This window comes from Rhinolophus hipposideros (assembly GCF_964194185.1).
Source record: "Rhinolophus hipposideros genome assembly, chromosome: 18".
Taxonomy (NCBI): domain Eukaryota; kingdom Metazoa; phylum Chordata; class Mammalia; order Chiroptera; family Rhinolophidae; genus Rhinolophus; species Rhinolophus hipposideros.
Window position 1 is genome coordinate 31285820 of NC_138064.1, and position 20062 is coordinate 31305881.

Below are 20062 nucleotides of genomic sequence, written 5' to 3' on the forward strand. Positions count from 1 at the left end.
AAACTCAATGAAAATAGAAAACGGACTGCAAGAGCATCAGTAGTACTTGTGACTTTGTTACTAATGGAAATATTTTCATTATTTCATTGCAGAGTAACAGGTGTCTTGAAATAGCCTTCATGCTAATCACTATTTGGAAAAATGGTGCTAGGTCTTGTTATTTAATGCGTTAATAATGTAGCACACATTACATGACTGTATACTATAGCAAACTTTTGAAAGAATATGTTGATAATTGCATTTGAGTGTAATTGTTCTCCTTTGCAACCTTCTGAGTGTTATTGTATACACGTAAAAATATTATTCTCAGAAGGTATCTATAGTGTCACTACTGTCAGAGGGGCCGGTGATACGAGAAAGGTTAAGTCTCCTAGCCTTTCAAAGGACAACTATTTATTTCAGCTCTGTAGCTTATCATCAGAGATACACACAGAAGCAGAAGGGCCTTTATTTATTTATTTATTTATTTATTTATGGTGGGAAGCAGGTGAGAAACTGGAGTCGGCTTTTATTTACTGGTTGTGTATAAAACTGGTATTTGTTGAAAATTGGCAATTGTGACCTCTTCTGCTTACATACTGTAAGGTGGCCAATTAAACACTTGCAATCATGGAAAGTTTATTTCAGGCATACTCACCACTGTCTCAATCTTAATGGGAAGTTTCCCTTTTATACATTTTTCTCTATTCGTGTTCTGCTTGTTAGAAAAAAAGAAAGAAAGCACTCCTCTTATTTCCATAAACGGAGTTTAAATCAAAAAGAAGTGTCCAAATCCTTAGTTCCCTAGTCTAGATGAAGCATTCGAAATAGGATGTTTCTTTTCTCCCGCCTACATCCTGTTATAAAAAGTAGTGATTCCAACACAAAAGAAATACTTGCAAAACATGACCCAGTATCCTTTTCCTTAATAAAAAAGAATCTTTAAAACCTCCTAAGTTTCCTACTGGACTATGTAGTGAGGAATGTCTTTGAAGACTAGGGAAATGAGAAAGGTAGGCGCGTTGCCCAAATTTCTCGTGGGGTTGTTTGTTTGGGACAGGAGGTGAAGGAATCCGGACTTTCACTGTGCCCGGGAATGTGTCTGGGGACGTAGGTTGGTGGTGACAAAGACCCAGGGCCGGGCCTAGGGCGGAGCCGCGGCCCGGGGCCAGGAACCGGCCTAGGCCGGGGACGGGGCGGAGCGCGGCCCGCGGGCGGGAGTCGAGCGCGGTTTGGCGCACAGTGCTCCCCAGCCGGGCCCGAGCAGGCGGCGCCGGCTCCCGCGCCATGGGGCGGCTGGTGGGTCTGAGCTTGCTGGGGATTGCGCTGGCGCTGCTGGGCGAGAGGTTCTTGGCGCTCAGGTAGGTGGGGCCCTCTCGGACCGAGCCGTCGGCGCGCGGCCCGGCCACCCGGCTCCGGGACGCCCGCCCGGGGAGCCCATCCCGCCCGCGAGTCCCCAGACTCGGGTGGCCGCGGGCTGCGGGAGAGCGCGCAGGCCGTGGAGGGCTTCTCAGCGCCGGGGATCCAGGCCGGCTGAGGAGCTCTTGATGGCTCTGTTGCCCCGCTGGTTGAACCCCCTCATCCCACCCCCAACTTCCGGCAAAACCCAGCACAGGTTGGGCCGAATCTCAAGACTTTCTAGAAAGTTTATAACCCTTTGCTGCTTACAAAGTTCTTTTCTGCCTAGATTGACAAGCCAGTGCTTTCCAAGTACTCAAGGGCAAACCTAGTGCTTTAACTTGAAAAGTAAACCATCCCTCATGCATTGAAACTTTAGCTATAAAGATTTATCTCAGGTCTTTGGTGCTGCTTGTCTTTGTTGCCCAAACCAGCTCCGTCTTAATAAAGTTTTTCTCCATCTCTCCCGTGCACAGTGTGGGAAACTCTCTAGTCTTGGCTCTGTGAATCAAAGATATTTGAGATATTCGGCTACTATTCTTGCATCACTTCCTTATTTATGTCTTCACTCGGGAACCCTGAAGTCAGAATGCCAAACAGCACAAGCCCAGTCCACCCCACATTTTATAATGAAAAAACGCGGGAGGGTAGACATCATAGTTCCTAAATTACCAACTCAAATATTACAAGCCTCGTGCAAAAGAATTCCAGAAATATTGAGCACCTCCTGTGAATGGTGGGCTTTCCTAGGCTCCCCTAATAGAGCAAAAGCACAACCCTCACCCTAAAGGAGTGTACAGGGAAGGAGAAAAAACAAATATATACATTAGGATGTCCAGGGCAGGTACAACCAACCCCTACAGGCTTAAGGAGGAAAGATAACATCCCCTAAAGGTGGAGTTCAGTAGGGAGAGACACTGGACATTGGCCTTGGAGGTTGGGTGAAACACATAATGGGGATGAAGGAGTCCATCCCAGATGGACAGGGCAGCATGAAAGGGAATAAGGTGAGGAAGTTTGGAGACTAGCAATAGAATTATTTGAGGGGAGCATAAAGTGAAGGCGAGAGAATAGTAGGGGTGGGGGAAAGGCTAGATTTTGAGATGGTTAAATATAAGTGACAAAATTGGGGCCTGCTTTGATAGGCAAAGGGGAACTATTGATGTTTGTTGTATATTTTTGTTTTAAACAAGGACCTGTTAAACCATATGAAGCACAATCAGTTGTGCGGTATAGAGATGAACCTGGAAGGATGGATGGGAGTAAAGCAGTAGTTCTCAATCCTGGCTGCACATTAGGATCTCCTGGAGGGCTGCTGCCTGGGCCATATCCCCAGACATGGTGATATTTGTTGGTCTGGATGGGGTGCAGGCACGAGTATTTTTTTATTTAAAAAAATGTTCCTGATAATTTTATTATAATAGGCAGTTAGAGTTGCGAAGTTCTAGAAGGGAGAGCAAGTAGATATGGGGAAACTAGTTAAGGTATTGCAGTAGTTTGGAAATAGTTTGGAAATAATAACAGGGCCCCAAACTCTGGAACTCCAGAAATGAAGGGAAGTCATAGGTGATATACCAGAATTTTGGCTCTAGTGTCCAGTAGCTGTAACTTCATCTGCAAATACAGGGATAGAAGGAGGAGGAACAGTGTGTGCACGTGTTTTGGGAGTGGGGCGTGGTTAGAGTTGGAGAAGAAGCTTACAGGTAGGAAATGGACACGTTGACCTTAATTTTCATGTAATGTAAATGCCCATCCTGCTCTGCAGAACATTCTTTTTTAAGATTCATTTTATTTTATAAATTTTATTGGGGAATATTGGGGAACAGTGCGTTTCTCCAGGGCCCATCAGCTCCAAGTAGTTGTCCTTCAATCTAGTTGTGGAGGGCGCAGCTCACTGGCCCATGTGGGAATCGAACCGGCAACCCTGTTGTTCAGAGCTGTGGTCTAACTAACTGAGCCATCCGGCTGCCCCCAGAACATTCAGAACATTCAGAACATCCAACATGAGTTGGATGATTTTGTATGATCTAACCAGTTCTCAGTTTCAAAGGCAAGATTACTAAAATTCACAAACTGATTAAGTTGTTCCTAAAGTTCAAACCACTAGTGTTTCTACAAGTTGAAATTTTCTCAGTTAACACTCTTTTCTTATTAATCTTAAGATTTTAAATTTAAGTCCCTTGAAATGATAAATGTTATGGTTGCAAATCTAAGAAAAAGTAAATAAAGCTTACTTAACAGAGAATACACCTGATAGGTAATTTACAATTGAATGCATCTTTATAAAAACTTGACTAATCTACTTTATTCAGCAGTGACTTTATAGGGTGGTCACTTCATTGGATAGTTGAAGCCCCAAAGCAGCTGATGTGAGAATGTTGGAATGAGTGATGTGTGGCTAGATTTAGCAAATAACAATGCAGAATGCCCAGTTAAATTTGAATTTCATATAAACAATGAATCCTTTTTTAGTATAAGTATATCCCATGCAATACTAGGCACATAATCATACTGAAAGAGCATTCATTTTTTCTGAAATTCAAATTTAACTGGGCATCTTGTATTTTATCTGGTGACCCTATGATTGCAGAATCAAGTACCTACTGTTTACAGAGTTTGGTGGACTGCTCAAATGCGTACCATTTCTCCTTTCAGACGCTTAGAATCTATTTCTAAAGGCAGCATGTTCCCAACTCTCCACAAGGAAAGGCTCTTCAAAAAACAGGTTTTTGTTTTTGTTGCTGTAATCTGGCACCTGCTATTTCATTACTCTCTTTTTTGGAGATGGTACTTTGGTAATCAAGTTATTTCTCTCCCATAGGATGCCCACTTAAATTTCAACTTGAATTTCTGATAAACAATGAGTAATTTTTTAGCATAAGTATGTCCCAGATGGTTAAATGGAATCAAAGTTGTCCCTTTCCTTCTGAACTGTAACTGGCTCAGATTCCCAGGGGAAGACGGCATATCACACCTGACTTTTCCACTTCTCCCTTGTTGGGTAATAAAAGAGAAAACAGAAATGCACAAATATCCCCAGGCCAGCTGCTTCCTGTTGCAAAGTACACACCTTTGAGTGAATTAAGAGTCTTGAGTGCATTAGAGACCCGTGTGTGGGCAGGAATCCCCAAAACAAGCATCTGAACATTCTGCTTCTTGCCTGACGCTTTTTATGACAGCTCCCCCAAGAAGCTCTCCAGTCTGCTTTTGAATACTTCTGAAGGGTCAGGCGTTTTTGTTTTTTTTTCTGAAACCACCATCCTTCTTATTTAGTGTGTGACTATATGCTGGTCACTGTGTCAGAAGTTTCAAAAGTTCTTTATATTAAACCCAAGTGTACATTTAACAATGTTTGGAAAGTAAGCCATTTGACATTTATGACTTCATTAAGTTTTCATATATGTCTTCTTTTCTATATTGTACATGTGAAAACTGAGGCTGGGAGAGGGTAACTAGTTAGTGCTGAACCTCTACTGTAAACCAGGTCTTCTGAGTCCAGGTCCCCCACAGCCTCCTAGCGTTTCTGCCATTGGAACAGATATTCCCCAGCTTTGCGGGCCTAAACCCAAATTCTTAGTTATCAAGTGCAAGCATTACAGGGGCCCTAGGGTTGAATTCCAAAGCATTTTACAAGTCTGTATATAAAAAAGCCCCTGTCTACCTGTTTTTTAAGTCTACTAAAAAGATAAAGCCCCATCAGTGGCTTGTAAATTCAAAGGCAGTGAGATATGGAATATAGTTATGCTTGGTGGTAAGACTGTGTTCAGTTTGCTCAAGACATGTTGGCACCACAGCCTGGGGCCCCCTTACTTCTGCCACCCAATGAGGCAAGACAGTAGCTAACTGCCCCTATCTCATTCCACTCTGGATGGGTAATACTGTTTTCTGAGTGAAAGAAATATTGATCGATTTCATGATAATGACTGATGGTTCATGCTTTGTGGCCAGATAGCCTGAATTCATTTCCTAACTCTACTGTTTACCTGAGACCTTAGCTTTTTAATTCACTTTTCTGTGTCTCAGTTTCTTAATCTGTAGGATGGGGATAATAATACTACCTGCTCCATAGGGGGGCTGTGGAGGTCATTCTTATCAAGTCCTAGAACAATGCCGGCCACATGGTAAGTACTCAGTAACAGTTACCTATGATGGCAATCATGTACAAGCAGGTGTTCTTAGACTTTATATGCCGTCGATCCCTTTGGCAGTCTGGTGAACTCGACTCCTTTTCAACATTATGTTTATAAATGCATAAAATAAAATGCACAGGATTACACAACAAACTTAAATATTATTTAAGTTAATACTAATTTAAATACTTAAATACTGTTGCCAAGCTTTTTAAAATCTAATGTATGATATAATGACATGGACTTTCTTTATTAAAGCCTTAAATAGATCTAGAGGTAATTGAATATCTAACAGTAGATATTTTGAAGTAGTGATGAGTATAAATGGTATTTTGAGACGTCTACAACAACTGCCATGTGATGTAACAATGTCTGTAATTTTATTAATGACGGAGTTACAGGTACTAATAGAAAGTCCTATGATTTGTTGCCCACAGTCATCATCAAAGGAAATACTCAATTTCACTTAAATGTTTAAATAAAAATGTATTTTTCCCCATTCGAGTTCATGGATCCCTTAATTTTCCCCATAGATTCCTTGAAGGTCACTGGACCTCAGATTAAGAACTCTGAAATACATGTTTTTGGTGGCCGTCACTTTGGGAAGGATGGCTGGCTCATTTGAACAAAGGTGCTTTACGAGTATATTCTTTCCTGTATTATACCTATCAAATACTTGTAACTAAAAGGCAAATAACTAAATTTTAATGAAAAAGAAAAGGAAAATGGGAAAAACAAAAGGAACCTAGAAACAGAGAAGGCAAATAGCTTTTATCTTGAGTGTCCATTTTTATGGACTGGTAGTGGTTACGTGGAACATCGTGTCTGAGGCTAGCTCCTGGTTATAGGGAAGGGTGCTGTGATTGATTAGCAATGTCTGCATGACAGCAGGGGAGCAACAGCTATTCCATCTCTGACCTAGTCCCTTCATAAGCATGCTACGGACATAAAGTATTAGGTAGCAAATAGGTTGTAGCAAATATATCACTTATTTGTGTTTGTACCATTTATCTTTTTTATTTTATTTTTTTAGCATGGATGCATTTAGGCTGATTGATTTGCTAGTCCAAAGAAGTTTGTATGGTTCTCTTTTGTATATTCCCCAAACTTCTTAAATCTACTATCATTTAGGAGTGCTTTCAGCTGCAAGAACATACATCAAATTAATGGTAGCTTATACAAAGAGGGGCTTATTTTTCTCACATGATAAAAACTCTTCAGGTGGAGCATTTTGGAGCTTGTCCATGAAGTCAGTGATCACATCAAGGAACTAGGTTCTTATACTTTGTTCATAGATCCTTTACTAATGGCCTTATGATCCCATACTTGACATGTTAAGGATGCTGAATGGTTGCTGTAGTCCCAAGCACTGTATGTGTAGTCAGATCGTGAAGAAGGGAGAAAGAGTGATGCCAGTTTACTCTCTTCTTCTCTCTGCTTCTATCAGGAACAAAAATGTCTTTCCCCAAAGCCTGGGTCATATGATTATCCCCAAATACACAGGAGCCTAGGAAAGCAAATATTTGGCTGGCCTGCCTCTGCAATGGAGAAGGTCAAGAAAGAAAGGGGGTGAGAATGGCTTTAGGTTTGTCAGCTAACACGTTTTGCCACCCTGGAATGCAGAAGTCCACTGATGAATAGGGAACTGACAATTCTGCCAGGAAAAGCCTAGCAGTTTTCTACAGAAAGAATTTGAGACTCTTGATGGGCCACAATGGATGGAAGTAAAATCCTCTCTTTTATCATAAAAGAAAGACAAGGAAACCTGATTTGATTAACTAGAACTTGTGCGCAGACTTTGTGTACTTCTTCGGTGTTAATAGTGTTCAGTCTGCATATCTAGAGATGATATTGTACAACTAGTTGACGAAGATTGCCCTATGAGCAAAGTACAATCATCAGTCATTTATACAAACCTAAGGTGACTCTGAAAAATACCCCATATTAAACTGTTCAAACACGTCTGATTTTATTTCATCCGTATCATTTATATTTGGAAGGCTGCTATGCTCACTACTATACCACCAACGCTATATCATTTATATTTGAAAAAGGTAGATGGTAATCATCATTACCCCAGTTTTTATATAGTCAAATGGGCATAATAGTAAGTTGTATAAAATTCACACCCAAACGAGTGATGCAGAAACTTGACAACTGCAGCTGCGACCTCCTGACATATTTACACCTGTTTCAGGAATCCTACAATATCAGCAGAACCGTGGAGGTTTTCCAGTCTCATCTTGATTTCATACACAAAGACGACTGAGGCCTATAGAGAGAGATTGAGTGACTTGTTGATGTGCCTTTCAGTCTTACTGCTAAGACAGAAGCACAGATCTCTTCACTCCTTTCTGAGCAAAATCCCAGAGTACATGAGAGCCCTGTCTCCCAGCTGGACTCCAAACCTCAGGAGGGTGGCTTTACGTCTCAATCCGTTTTCTCATCTCTACAATGAGGATTATGGTACCTGCTTCTTAGGGTTGTAGTAAGAATTCAATGAATGCATTCATGTAAATCACATAGAATTGTGGGAGAATCAATACATTTTAGCTGCTTTTATTATTGATTTCCTTGTACCACCTACGATGACCAAAAACAGCATTCTCATCACTAGTGTTAGTGCCACTCCTACATTAGGTTAAAGACATTTGTTTTCCCCTTTAAATCACTCCTGCACCTTGGAAATGTGAGATTTCTTGTATGTTCTATAGCTTTGTTTTACATTTTATTTGTTATTTCCCTTGTTTTAATTTTTCTTACATGTGTATATTATTTATTTATTTTATCCATTTATTGTTACTTTATGGCTATTTTGTTTCACTATTTGAGTTTTATGATTCCAGATTCCAGACATACAGATTAACGTTTTAGTTAGAAACTTTATGTATGATACATATGCATTGCCGACATATGTAGCAGTTGCCACCACCTGTTGGTGACTCCGGGTTATCTCGGCCTCGGCTTTCTTCCATTTTGTTGAGAAACCAGCAGCTTTCCTCATATTTGGTGTCTGAAAATCAGAGGCTGTCAAGGATATGAATAGACGAGAGACAAGTGGCAAATTGTCCCTTGGTCCCGTAAATGTGCATGTGTGAACCACTTTGAAAAAATATAAGCTACTCTGTGAATGTTATAATTGATGACTATAGAGAACAGAAAGGGAATGTGAGACAATAAGGAAAAAAGAGGGGAAGCCTATATCGTACGTGGCCTTCAAAACAATAGGTCCCGGATGTGTTTTTGCTGGACACGTCTCTGTGACCCTCTACTCCAGGGTGGGAAGGCAGGGGGGGATATTTTATTTTATTTTATTTCATTTTCCTTTGGTAGTGTTTGATTTTTTTATTATTAGTTTCTGGTGCACAAAACAATGTAATAGTTAGACATTTATCATTTATATCCCTCACACTGTGTCAACCCCCCTCTGTATGATTTTTTAAAAAATATTTTATTACAGCTCAACTTTTTCTCATTATTTCTGAACTTTGGATTTTGCAAAACAACCACAGCAAATAGTTTTGTTCAAGTAGGTGGTGCTTTCCAACCTTCTCACCCCAGTAAATATTGTCACAGGGATGGGACCTTCTCTACTGATTTCTTAATATTTTTATTTGTAGGGTGTCTTCTGTGTGCCAGGCTCTGAACAGTGACATTTTCTGTTGCCCCCCACATCCCACCCCACCTTCAATCACTGTGTCATATTGCAGAGGGGTCTGAGTATTTCTCGGCTCCCCTGAGTCCTTAGAAGGAAGACAGGACTTCCCGTTCTACATCTGGAACTCTTCCCACAACACTAGAGCCATGAGAAATGTGACCTGGTGCCAGGTTTATATTTGCATAGGAATTTGCTTGAGAAGTTTTATTTATTGAGTTACTGACTTTCTTTACAACCCACGTTCACCTATAGAACTCTGTGATATGTGTCTTTATTTTAACTTAATTTCTGGTGCTGTTTTATTTTCCTACCCTTGTCCTTCTACTGTCTCTTTGTTTTAGGCTTATGCTGTGTTTTCTGTATAGCTATAAGCCTCTATAAAGCTTTTCTGCAACAAAGCAGGGAATACATAAACAGATAATTTTTTTTTTTTTAACAGGAATCGGCTTAAAGCTTCCAGAGAAGTAGAATCTGTAGACCTTCCAAACTGCCATCTGATTAAAGGCATTGGTAAGCATGAGAAAATGCTTGTTATACACCTAACAGTTTTTGGCCACCAACAGTCAAATACTCATTAACAGTATTTTGGCACGTATTTACTGTTTATCAGAGGAGAAATCACATGAGATCAACAAACCTCTTCAGCCAACCTCTTTTGATCTGATGTGCCCTGTATTTCTTCTTTCTTTTTGTCACTGTATTAATTATTAATTAGTTAATTATTCATTAGTTGTATAAACCTATGTTTATTGTTTGCTTTCTTACTTGCTTAGTGACTTTTCTGAACTATTTTTGTAAAGTCTGTGATCCTTGTCGTGTGGCCACCGAGATCTGTGTTCCATTAGCCTAGTCGTCAGATAGTGAAGCTAAGACAGAAGAAAAAGAAGTTATAAAATGGAAAACAAAAATCTCTCAACAACATCTCTATCCCCCACAGACATAATCCAAGAGATGAAGTTTCTTTCTTATCCTTCCTGATATTTCCAATGCAAATGCAAACAAATACAGGCATACCTCAGAGAAATATTGCAAGTTCAGTTCCAGACCATTGCTATACAGTCAAGTATCTCCATAAAGCGAGCTGCAATCCTTTTGCTGGTAGAGGGCTTTGATTTCAATTTGTAGAAAACAATAAAATGAGGTGTGCCTATATATGCATATATATACGTCTCTAATTTTTTTCCACCGATGGCACCTTAGTGTTAAGATTATATTCTGCAACCTGCTTCATTCCAAACACGCTGTGAACAGCTTTCCACATCAGCACATGTAGAGATACCTCATTCTTTTTAGTATTTGCACGTACCATGATTTATTCAACCAATTCCTTCTTAATGCATATTTGGTGGTCACTGTTTTTTGTACCTACAAACAAATGAATGTGAACATTACTGTGTGTATAGCTCTTGTATTTGTCTGTAGGAGAAATCCTCAACAGTGGGACTGACCTTCAGTTAGTATATGTGTTTAAAGTTTTGATAATCATTGCTACATTGCCCTCAAGTTGGCAGCACTCTTACACTGAGTACCTCATATTTATAACCACATTCTCTCCAGACAGAGTTCACAATGATCTTTTACAAGAAACAAAGTAATGATCCTTCTTGATATCAAACAGAAAGGCTTCACTTTCATGAACGCTATCAGTTTTCAGAAGAGATTTTTCCACTTCAAAGTTTCTTTCCGATTCTGTTACTCACCTCTCCTTTTTTGCACATCTATTTCTTAAATGTTTTGTCTCCTTTTTTTCTGTTTCTACTTTTCTATTTTTCCCAGTCCTATCTCCCTTCTCCAGACTCCTTTGACTTCTTTCTTCTGGGGCTTCTTTTTTTCAATTGCCCAAACAGCAGGAGGATACAAATTCAGTATCAATTACCAGATTGACTAGATCTGTGCTGGATAATGCAGACAGTTCTAGAACTAAGGTCTGGAATCCCAAGACACTCAGCAATGCATCCTGCCTTCTGGCTGCCATCACGAAGAGCCCCCTCAGAATTGGTCACTAAGCAAAAGCCAGATGGCATCTGGGAGGAATGTTGTACAAGGTTGGGAGGTTGAGTCAGTGATCTCTAAAGTTACTTTTGCTACTGAATTAATAATCATCAAATTATTAAGCAGCCCTTGGCTTTGCAAAGCCCACCTTCTGTGAATTCAAATCTCAGAGTAGACAATAGGGCACAGCCAGACACATTACAGGACAGACTGCCAAATGTATTGCTATTACAATTCACTGGGATGGAGGGCTCCTCAGAGAAAAATAAGCCCAACAACATTTGTATTCTGAACAAGCGTCTGTCTGTGTTTGTGACCTTTATGTTGTGATGTGTGTGAGCTGCTGTCTGGAATTGGAAAGAATGAGGAAATATGTCACCTATGGCCCCTCTTGTGAAGTGTTTAATGCCTCTGAGGCACTTCAAAAGGCAACAGAGCGAAGACAATGAGTGATTAGAAGCACATTTGGGAGACATTTTTAGATCTAATTAGAATTGAGCCTTTTTTTCCCCCTTTCTTTTTTGCTTTTGTTCTGTGGTTAGCATACACTATATGAACATTTGTTGAATGCTATGTTAGCGATGCATAATGGTTAATAATAGCTTGTGGTTATATGTTTTTAACAACAGTTGCTTGTTCAGTGGTCTTTGATTATAAGGAATAAGTGTGCTGGGCATGCTTTCCCATCCAGGCAAAAGCAACTTCTTATGGTGTGCAGCAGGGTAGAGAGGTTCCCCCTGTTAGTCCACTTTGGAAAGAGTAGTAGTCATGTACTTGAGGCCAAGTTATTCCTCCAAGAGCTAAGACCACTTCTCCTTTCCCCTCTACCTCATCAACACACACACACACACACACACACCCATACACACACACAGACACACACTGCAATGCTACATTTACCATGACTGGAAATTAACTCTTTGTAACTCTTGGGTGCTTTATACATATCATATCATCTCATGTCTTTCTGTTTTAATAAATAATAATCATCTACCTCATATCATACAGAATGTGTACCTTCTTGGACAGAAAGTAACTTCACTATTTATTCCATATTTTTGTATTCCTTCCCAGTGTTTCTTACAGAAATTAATCTTTTACACACCCAGGATTTGGCATAATATCAATATCTAAATAATAAAAATTATGTTGACAAGAATTAGTTCACTCTACCTGCGGCTTAAAAGTTTAAAACATTTTCTAAATGTCTTTGAAAATGCTGGCATTCAGAGTGCCAGCTTGGACTAAAACAAAATTTTGAATATATTGTCTCGAGTTAAGTAACGATTTTATATACTTAGCAATCAAGACCTTTACAATAATTGCTGCTTGGGAGGTTAAAAAAAAAAAGCGTATAAAAATTGTAGCACTTGTCATCAAGTACTTTACGATCTACCTACAAATAGGAAAACAACATTAATCCACTACTGTGAGATATAGATATCTTTTTTCTTTTTATAAGAAATAAGGACCCAAGACTCGGCTTGGAGAGGTTTAATAACTTTTGCAAATTCACTTTCCTGTATCGTATCTTCACGCAGAGGATTAACGCACATACCTGACTAGTGAACTAAAAAAGTGGAAAATAATGGGCTACAGTACATGCCGTATACTCTATTGGGTATGGCAAGGCCAGATTTGCTGTTACATTTGACAGTAAGTAACTTAGAGAAGAGAGAAGTTTATTTCCTCATACTTGACAGTTGAAAGAGGAGCAAATATGCCTAGGGTGATTAGATGACTCTGCCCTGTGTGGTTGTTCTAGGACAAAGGCTAATGAAGCAATCAATAGCACTCTCTGCAACATACTGCTTCCATGTCGACCGAGTCTAGAACTCCAGTCTTGCCATTTCCCAGCAGTAAAGGGTAAAAAGAAAATTTACGTGAATATGATTTTTTACTTTATTTTACCTAGTAGTTACATCCATCTTGTACTACTACCACATCCCTAATCTAAACTCAGACAAATGACCACATCTACCAGCAAGAACGGGTAGGAAATGTGTGCAGCTGTGTTGCCATGTGGCTGTAGCTGAAAAGGAAGACAGGGAGTGTGGAGATTAGGGAGCCGTTGGCCATCTCTGTCACAGAGAGATAATTGCTAAAGGAATAAGAAGAGATTGAAATCAGATGTGCTAAGCTAGAAGATTTTCTAGAGAAAAAGGGTTTTGAAAGAGGTTTTAAAGCAAAGTACAGGATAGGAATTGGTAAAAATCTTGTTGAGAGGCAAGGAAGTAAACATTTTCGGGGGACAAAAGCCTACGTATTGAATTTACCACCATTGAATTTACAAAGTGAAGTTTTAGAGAGGAACCAGGGGATGGTTCCGACAGAAAATTCATTAAATGCTAAGTTGTACTTTTTTCCCTATGTGTTTTTAAGTCAGAACAAAAGAACTCGAGTCCCATCTTTCCAGTGATCTTGTATTATTTGCTTAACCTTTCAAAATCTCCATATTTTATACTCTAAAATAAGAGAGAATGATATTGCTTCTTAGGGTTATGAAAATGTTTTGAAATAATGTATACAAAATACATTGTTACATGGCGACTGGTACTTTGTAAACAATATATGTTAGTAGCTATTACTACTGTTACTATTTTTATTATTGAAGAAAAAGTTTTCCCTGTGTTGACTACCCTTGTAGTAATCACACCAAAGAGCTGATATGAGATGATAAAGACCTAGTACAGTAACGGCTATAGAAATGAAGATGGGAGAATAGACCTTGAAAATATTCAAAACCTAGCTATAGGTAAGATTTATTTATTTTCTTGGAATTAGACATAAGATTAAACAGAAAGAAGTTACAATGGAGTTGACATAAAAATATATTTTAAAAACATTTTTCTTCTCGATTATTAAAACAATACTATTATTCATGGAAAACTTTAAACAAAAAAGTATAAAGAAGAAAGTGAAAATTACTCACAATCCTACCATCCAAAGACACATTGTTAATTTTTTTCTGTATATCTTTTTATCTGTGTGTAAGCATGAACACATTGAAATTAAATTGTCTAAAGTAATTTTTCAGGAACAACAACTTTTAATTAATTGAGCTCCAGAAAGCAAAACTTAGACTAGAATTCTCCGTGTGTGTGTGTGTGTGTGTGTGTGTGTGTGTGTGTTGTGTGTGTTTGTATGTGGTGTGTGTGTTTTTATGTGGTGTAGACTTCCTCTGGTCCCTACCCATTACCAGTTGAGAACCACCATGGGACTAGCGTCTAGTGGTTCTTATCCATTTTGTGGTATCATAGACCCATTTTGTTTGAATATGCTGAAAGCTCAGACCCTTTTCACAGAAAATTTCTCGTCTGTACATATAGAAGACATTTTGCATTGCATAGAATTTCAAAAGGTTCATAGACTCTTTGAAACCCATTTTGGCTCCTAAGGCATCCACAGACCCCAGGTTAAAAGCTCTTCCACTGGACCATGCTTAAGCTTATCTATATCTCCTTTCCAAGCAACAGACCGATAGGTTATCTTTATAAAGTGAAGTTCTTGGCATTTTCTTTTCTTTTACTTTTCTCCACTACAATAAAGTCAGCAAGCAACACTGGAGGCAACTGGCTAAAGGCAAACTCATGAATCAAAACCAAAATGGCTGGATAGATGCTGTTTGTTTTTGACAACCTAGAAATAATCTTGGAGAAATCCTTTGGAGAGGTCTTGAAAGGGAAGATTGGATTTTGTGGACTCAAAAAATGTGTCATGATTTGGCTTCATCTAAGCCATTTTTATTCCTCTTTTCTTGTGTTTGGGTCTATTATCTGTCTGCGGAATTTACACAGTGAGACCGCTGGAAGGTCTTATGTCTAATTATTTGCTGTGCTGTGTGGAGTGTACTGCAGACAATCAATAAACAATCAATAGTAATTGTAGCCTGCATCAGAGACAAGCGTTAGAAGCTTCAACTGGCTTAGGTGCATGGTATTTCTCATTAATTTTCTTTTGCTAGTTTTTATTTCCCCCCTGTAATTTAAAGCCTAAATTTAAAGATTAAACAGAAAGCTTTCTTTGCTTATGAGAACAAGCAGGCATTGTTTTTTAAAGAGGGAATATGTAATCCCAGGTGTTTCATCTCTGATAATGAGAGAGATGTCTATGTTTGCTTCAGATAGAATGAGCAGAGAAAGGGACAAGGCTATTTGCATGGTTAAATGACTATGAGCCCTTCATTCTGAAAGTACTATTCCCTTGATGTCAATTACTTTTGTACAGACATCTGGATGTTTATCATAAGAGTGTACAGATGTCAACTTTTTCTGTATTATTGCTGGAAATGTAGTGACTACTTGACTTTGATTTGAGTAAACATAAAATATCTAACATTTAAAGTCAGAAGTTCACTGCAGGAAGGGATTTAGATTGACGTTTATTGAAGAGAGTAGTTCCTTAGGAAAAAAAGCAGAATCGTTCCTAAAGATACAGACACTTATAAAGTAAACAAAATCCTAGTTATGCTCTATTTAACAAATAAAATTTGAACATGACATTTATCTATTTCTTGAACTTGCAGAAACTGGCTCTGAAGATATTGACATACTTCCCAATGGTCTGGCTTTCTTTAGTGTGGTGAGTACTTTCTTTCCTCCCCAACCTCAGTGGAGGAGATATAAGGGAGTTTTATGAGGCCTGCAGAGTAATAACTTATTTTTAAAATTCCTCACTTTGAAAGCTATGTTCTGCAAAAAAAGACAGGTTAAACAGGATCTTGGAAAATTTCCTCAAAGTTATATAAATGTAGAGATGAAAAAATTTTGTCAATTGATTTATTGCTCTTTATGTCCCCACTGCATTGCACTAAAATGTTCCAATGCAATCTGTGTTTTAAAAGTTTGTCATTGAAAAAGATATTTGGGGTATAATTGTGAGTATTCAATACTACATTATACTGTTTTATATACAGCATCTACCTTTCCATTAGATATTCAATTTTGAGGCTAATATTCTTGCCATTATTGTTTATTTTCTAACAATATACCAACTTCCCTAGACAAGGTCAATGCTTTTTCTTCCTGTATTTTCCCCCTGAATAGCCTGTCACAAGTGGAAAGTCATCAGCTGAGTTCATTTGTACCTTTCACTTGTGCCTTAATTCTTATGAGTTGAAAAATAATAACCTTTACGGGCGTACGAGTACATTCGAAAGACTTTAAAGTTCATTGACTAGTGGGATCCTGGCCTATACCAATATCCACTGTAATTGGAAAACTGTGTAAACAGGCTGATCAGGAAGTTCTGACCACCTTTCTACTCTGGCTTGGGTCTAGGTGAGGAGGAGGGTCCTTGGCATCTTTCTTCATGGGTTTGGTTTTTCTTGAGGAAGAAGTACGAGGGGTGATAAAAAAATAAAGTGAATGTTCAAATAAAACAATTTATTACAGTAAAAGACACATTGCCATCAATCCCCCTCAAAATACTCCCCTAGCTTTGAACACACTTATCCCATCATTCTTGCCACTTTCTGAAGCAGTTCTGTACGTTCTCTTTTGCAAGTGTCTTTACTTCATCTTCCATCATGACAACACTCCGTGTCACACATCGCTTCTGGTACTGCAATTTCTGTCAAATAAAAATATTACGCTGTGTCCTCATCCACCTTATTCATCGTACCTGGCACCATGTGACTTCTGGCTCTTCCCCAAAGTCAAAATGACCACGAAAGGTAAACGTTTTGAATCAATTCAGGACATCGAGGCAGCCGTGACAGTGCAACTAAAGACACAAAAGAGGACTTCCAGAACTGCTTCAGAAAGTGGCAAGAACGATGGGATAAGTGTGTTCAAAGAGAGGGGGAGTATTTTGAGGGGGATTAATGGAAAGCGTGTCTCTTACTATACTATGTATATTTTTTAATTTAAACATTCACTGTATTTTGTGATCACACCTCATCTCTGACTTTGAAGGCAGCCTTTAATTATTCTGTTTCCTCTCAGCATCCATTATTTTCAGGCTCTGAGACTGAGGAGGATGTGAAAAAGTTGGAGATGCTTTAGAAGAGAGTCACAACACTAATAAAATAGTTGTCAGACTTATGAGAAAGGTGAGAGAACTCAGCGTAGATGAGAATGAGGGTTAGATCACTCTTCAGGCTCCTGATGGTTTTTATATGAAAGGCTGTGAGCAACTGGTTGTTACCACTGAGGGAATAAAGAAATACTGTGGGCTTTGACAGAAACACTAATATTTATATTAAGTTTTTAAAATACAGTTTTAGTTAATTACTTACGGAGAATGAATAAAATGATATTTCTAGTAGGACTCTTGATTTGTTTAGAAACACATGCTTGCACATATGTCTATAGGCTTAGGAAAAAACACTGGGACTACTAGTCAAAATTATTCATAGCTAAAGATACAAAAATCCTCAGTAAAATTGAAGACAGTTGCTGTTTTTATTTTTAGTTTTTGCAAAGGAGATGTTCTTAGAGACTTGTGTAATCCAGCACTGAACTGTTTCAAGACTTTCTCCCCATAGAAATAAATCTGAATTAGGAGAGTGAGGTCTTCAAACACATAAATTTATAACCATTTTAGCTGAGAGGTTTATTACAGTCTCAGTGATCTTATAGCCATGTCAACAGAATTTCTTCTTTTTTTCTTCCTTGCTTATATGACATTTTTTTCTTTTTTTCAAGTTGAGAAACAATCCTACTTTACTGCTGTTTTGTAATTTACTGATCATTGTCTCTTCTATTCCCCAGAATATGCTCCTTTCTAAATGAATAACTCATACATCATGGCAGTTGTTTATTTTTCTTTCAAACATTTTAGGCCATCCAACCCATCCTATACCATAGTTACGGGTTTGAAGGTCACCTCAAAACTAACATCACACTTAATGAGGAATTGGATGACACAGACTAGACTATTAAAAAGATTTCAACAACAATGTGAATGTGCTTCACACTACTCAACTGTACACTTAAAAAGGGTGAAGATGGTACAGTTTATGTGTATTTTACTGCAAGAAAAATAAAATAAAATTTCAAAAAGAGGAAAAACAGATTTAAATGATAGGATAGTTAAAATAACCATGAATAGTTATCACCATCACTGGTAGAGATTCCTGTGCATGGAAACCGTGCTATTATTTATGGGATATTGATAAAGAATAGAGATTCTTAAGCACTGGAGTGGCCCTAACATGTATCAATAGCATAACTCCAGTTTATTCTACTTACTGAGCCTGCCAGCCTTGATTTTATTTCATTTTGATAGTTTTTTTTTTTAATTGGAGAGAATGTCTGTTATGTCCAATTTGGTGCGTAAAGTGAGACTTTTTCGGAATGTTAAATTTGCGTAACACATGACTTTAAAGATTAAAAAAAAAATACCTAGATTATTTCAGTGAGTGCTGAAAAGACATTAAATAAAATTCAACACTCATCCCTGATTAACAGCTCCAAGAAAACCAGAAATAGAAGGAAACTTTCCAGAATCCTACAGCAAACATCATTCTTAGTCGTGAAACATTAGCTGCCTTTCCATTAATGTTTAGAAAAGGAATAAAATGCCGCCAAATACTATAACCATCAGTAATAGTTATGCTAGAGTTCTTAATAATCCAATAAAACAAGACAAAGAAATAGCAGGTATAAAAGAAGCCAAAACTGCCCTTATTTTCAGAAAGTGTGAGTACCTTTTTAAAAACAATCCAAGAGATTTAACTAACAAGACTATTAGACCTAAGAGGAGAGTTCAGTGAAATGGTTGGATTCAAAATGAACATATAAAACTCAGTGGCTTTCCTATAAACTAGGACAAACCAAATAGAAAGTGTAATAGTAATAATGTCATTAACAATGATAAGGTTCCATCTGGAACAGCAACTTAATTTTCAAAGTTTATAAGGAAAAATAAATAAGCAGAAATATTTAAGACTATTGTATAAAGGCAAAGCAATGGGTGTGGGATATGGAGATTGCTATACATACATATATACATATACATATATACACACACATATATATATATGTACATATATATATATCGATATCAACCTATCTATATCTCATACGTTATAAATAAAGCTAAAGTAATTAAAAAGCAGCATTTTGGCCCAGGCATAGGCATTGAGTCCCCTTAGACCAACATGCAAACAGGGATCTAGTACTTGATAGAGATGACATTTGGAATCAGTGGGAAAAGGACAGACTATATGCCATTCACTGATCCAGGCCCTGGAACCTACCAGTGAACAAATGAGACAAAGTCCTGACTTATGTTCCAGTAAGGAGAGAATGAATATATGTCACATAGTGGCAGCACTTTAACAAAAAATAAAGTAAGGCGGGGCATTGGAGAGTCACAGCTGTGATGAAGGTGGAGTCAGGCTGCCATTTATATATGTATAAATATGCATATTTGTCAAATGGCAATAAGTGACATTTGGCACAGATAGAAAGAAGTTGAGGGAAGGAACCCTAGATCTCTGGGAGGAAAGCATTCCTAGGCAGAGGAAACTGTGTGTATAAAGTTCCCCAAGTGAGAATGTGTTTGATTTGTTTGAACAACGTCCAGGAAACCAGTATGGCGAGAGCAACGTGAGTGAGGACGAGAGTAATAGGAGATGAGGGCCCAGACAGAGATGGAGTGTTCGGGGTGGGGGAGGATGGAGGAGGCTGAGCGGGGCAGAGCACATAGGGCCTGGAGGCTATCGTGGGAATTTTCACTTTGAATGAGATGGGAGTTTTGATCAAAGATGTGACATCATCCGACAAAATTTGGATACTTGGGTGAGACTAGATTTCTGTAGGGAGTTAAGGACCGAAGCAGAAAGGCCAGTTAGGAAGCTATTGCCATAATCATGGTGGTGGTTTGGACCAGGGCAGTCATGAAGGAAGTGTTGAAAAATATTCATATACTTATGAAGGGATATGAACTTTCAAGGTGA

General features: G+C 38.4%; 1 protein-coding gene across 5 annotated transcripts in view; it reads left to right on the forward strand.

Moving 5' to 3' along the window:
• Positions 1-1136: 1136 nt before the first annotated feature.
• The window catches only part of LOC308510307 (serum paraoxonase/arylesterase 2), a 28430-nt gene continuing 9504 nt past the window's right edge, over positions 1137-20062 (forward strand). For 2 of the 5 annotated variants that reach the window (XM_081079490.1, XM_081079489.1), the window contains exons 1-3: positions 1140-1340; positions 9605-9675; positions 15683-15738. In XM_081079490.1, the coding sequence (XP_080935616.1) occupies positions 1267-1340; positions 9605-9675; positions 15683-15738 (201 nt within the window). In that variant the 5' untranslated portion in view covers positions 1140-1266. Of the gene's footprint in view, positions 1341-4902; positions 6139-9604; positions 9676-15682; positions 15739-20062 lie in introns of those variants that run through there. The other 3 variants (XM_081079487.1, XM_081079488.1, XM_081079491.1) reach the window with 3 other exon arrangements.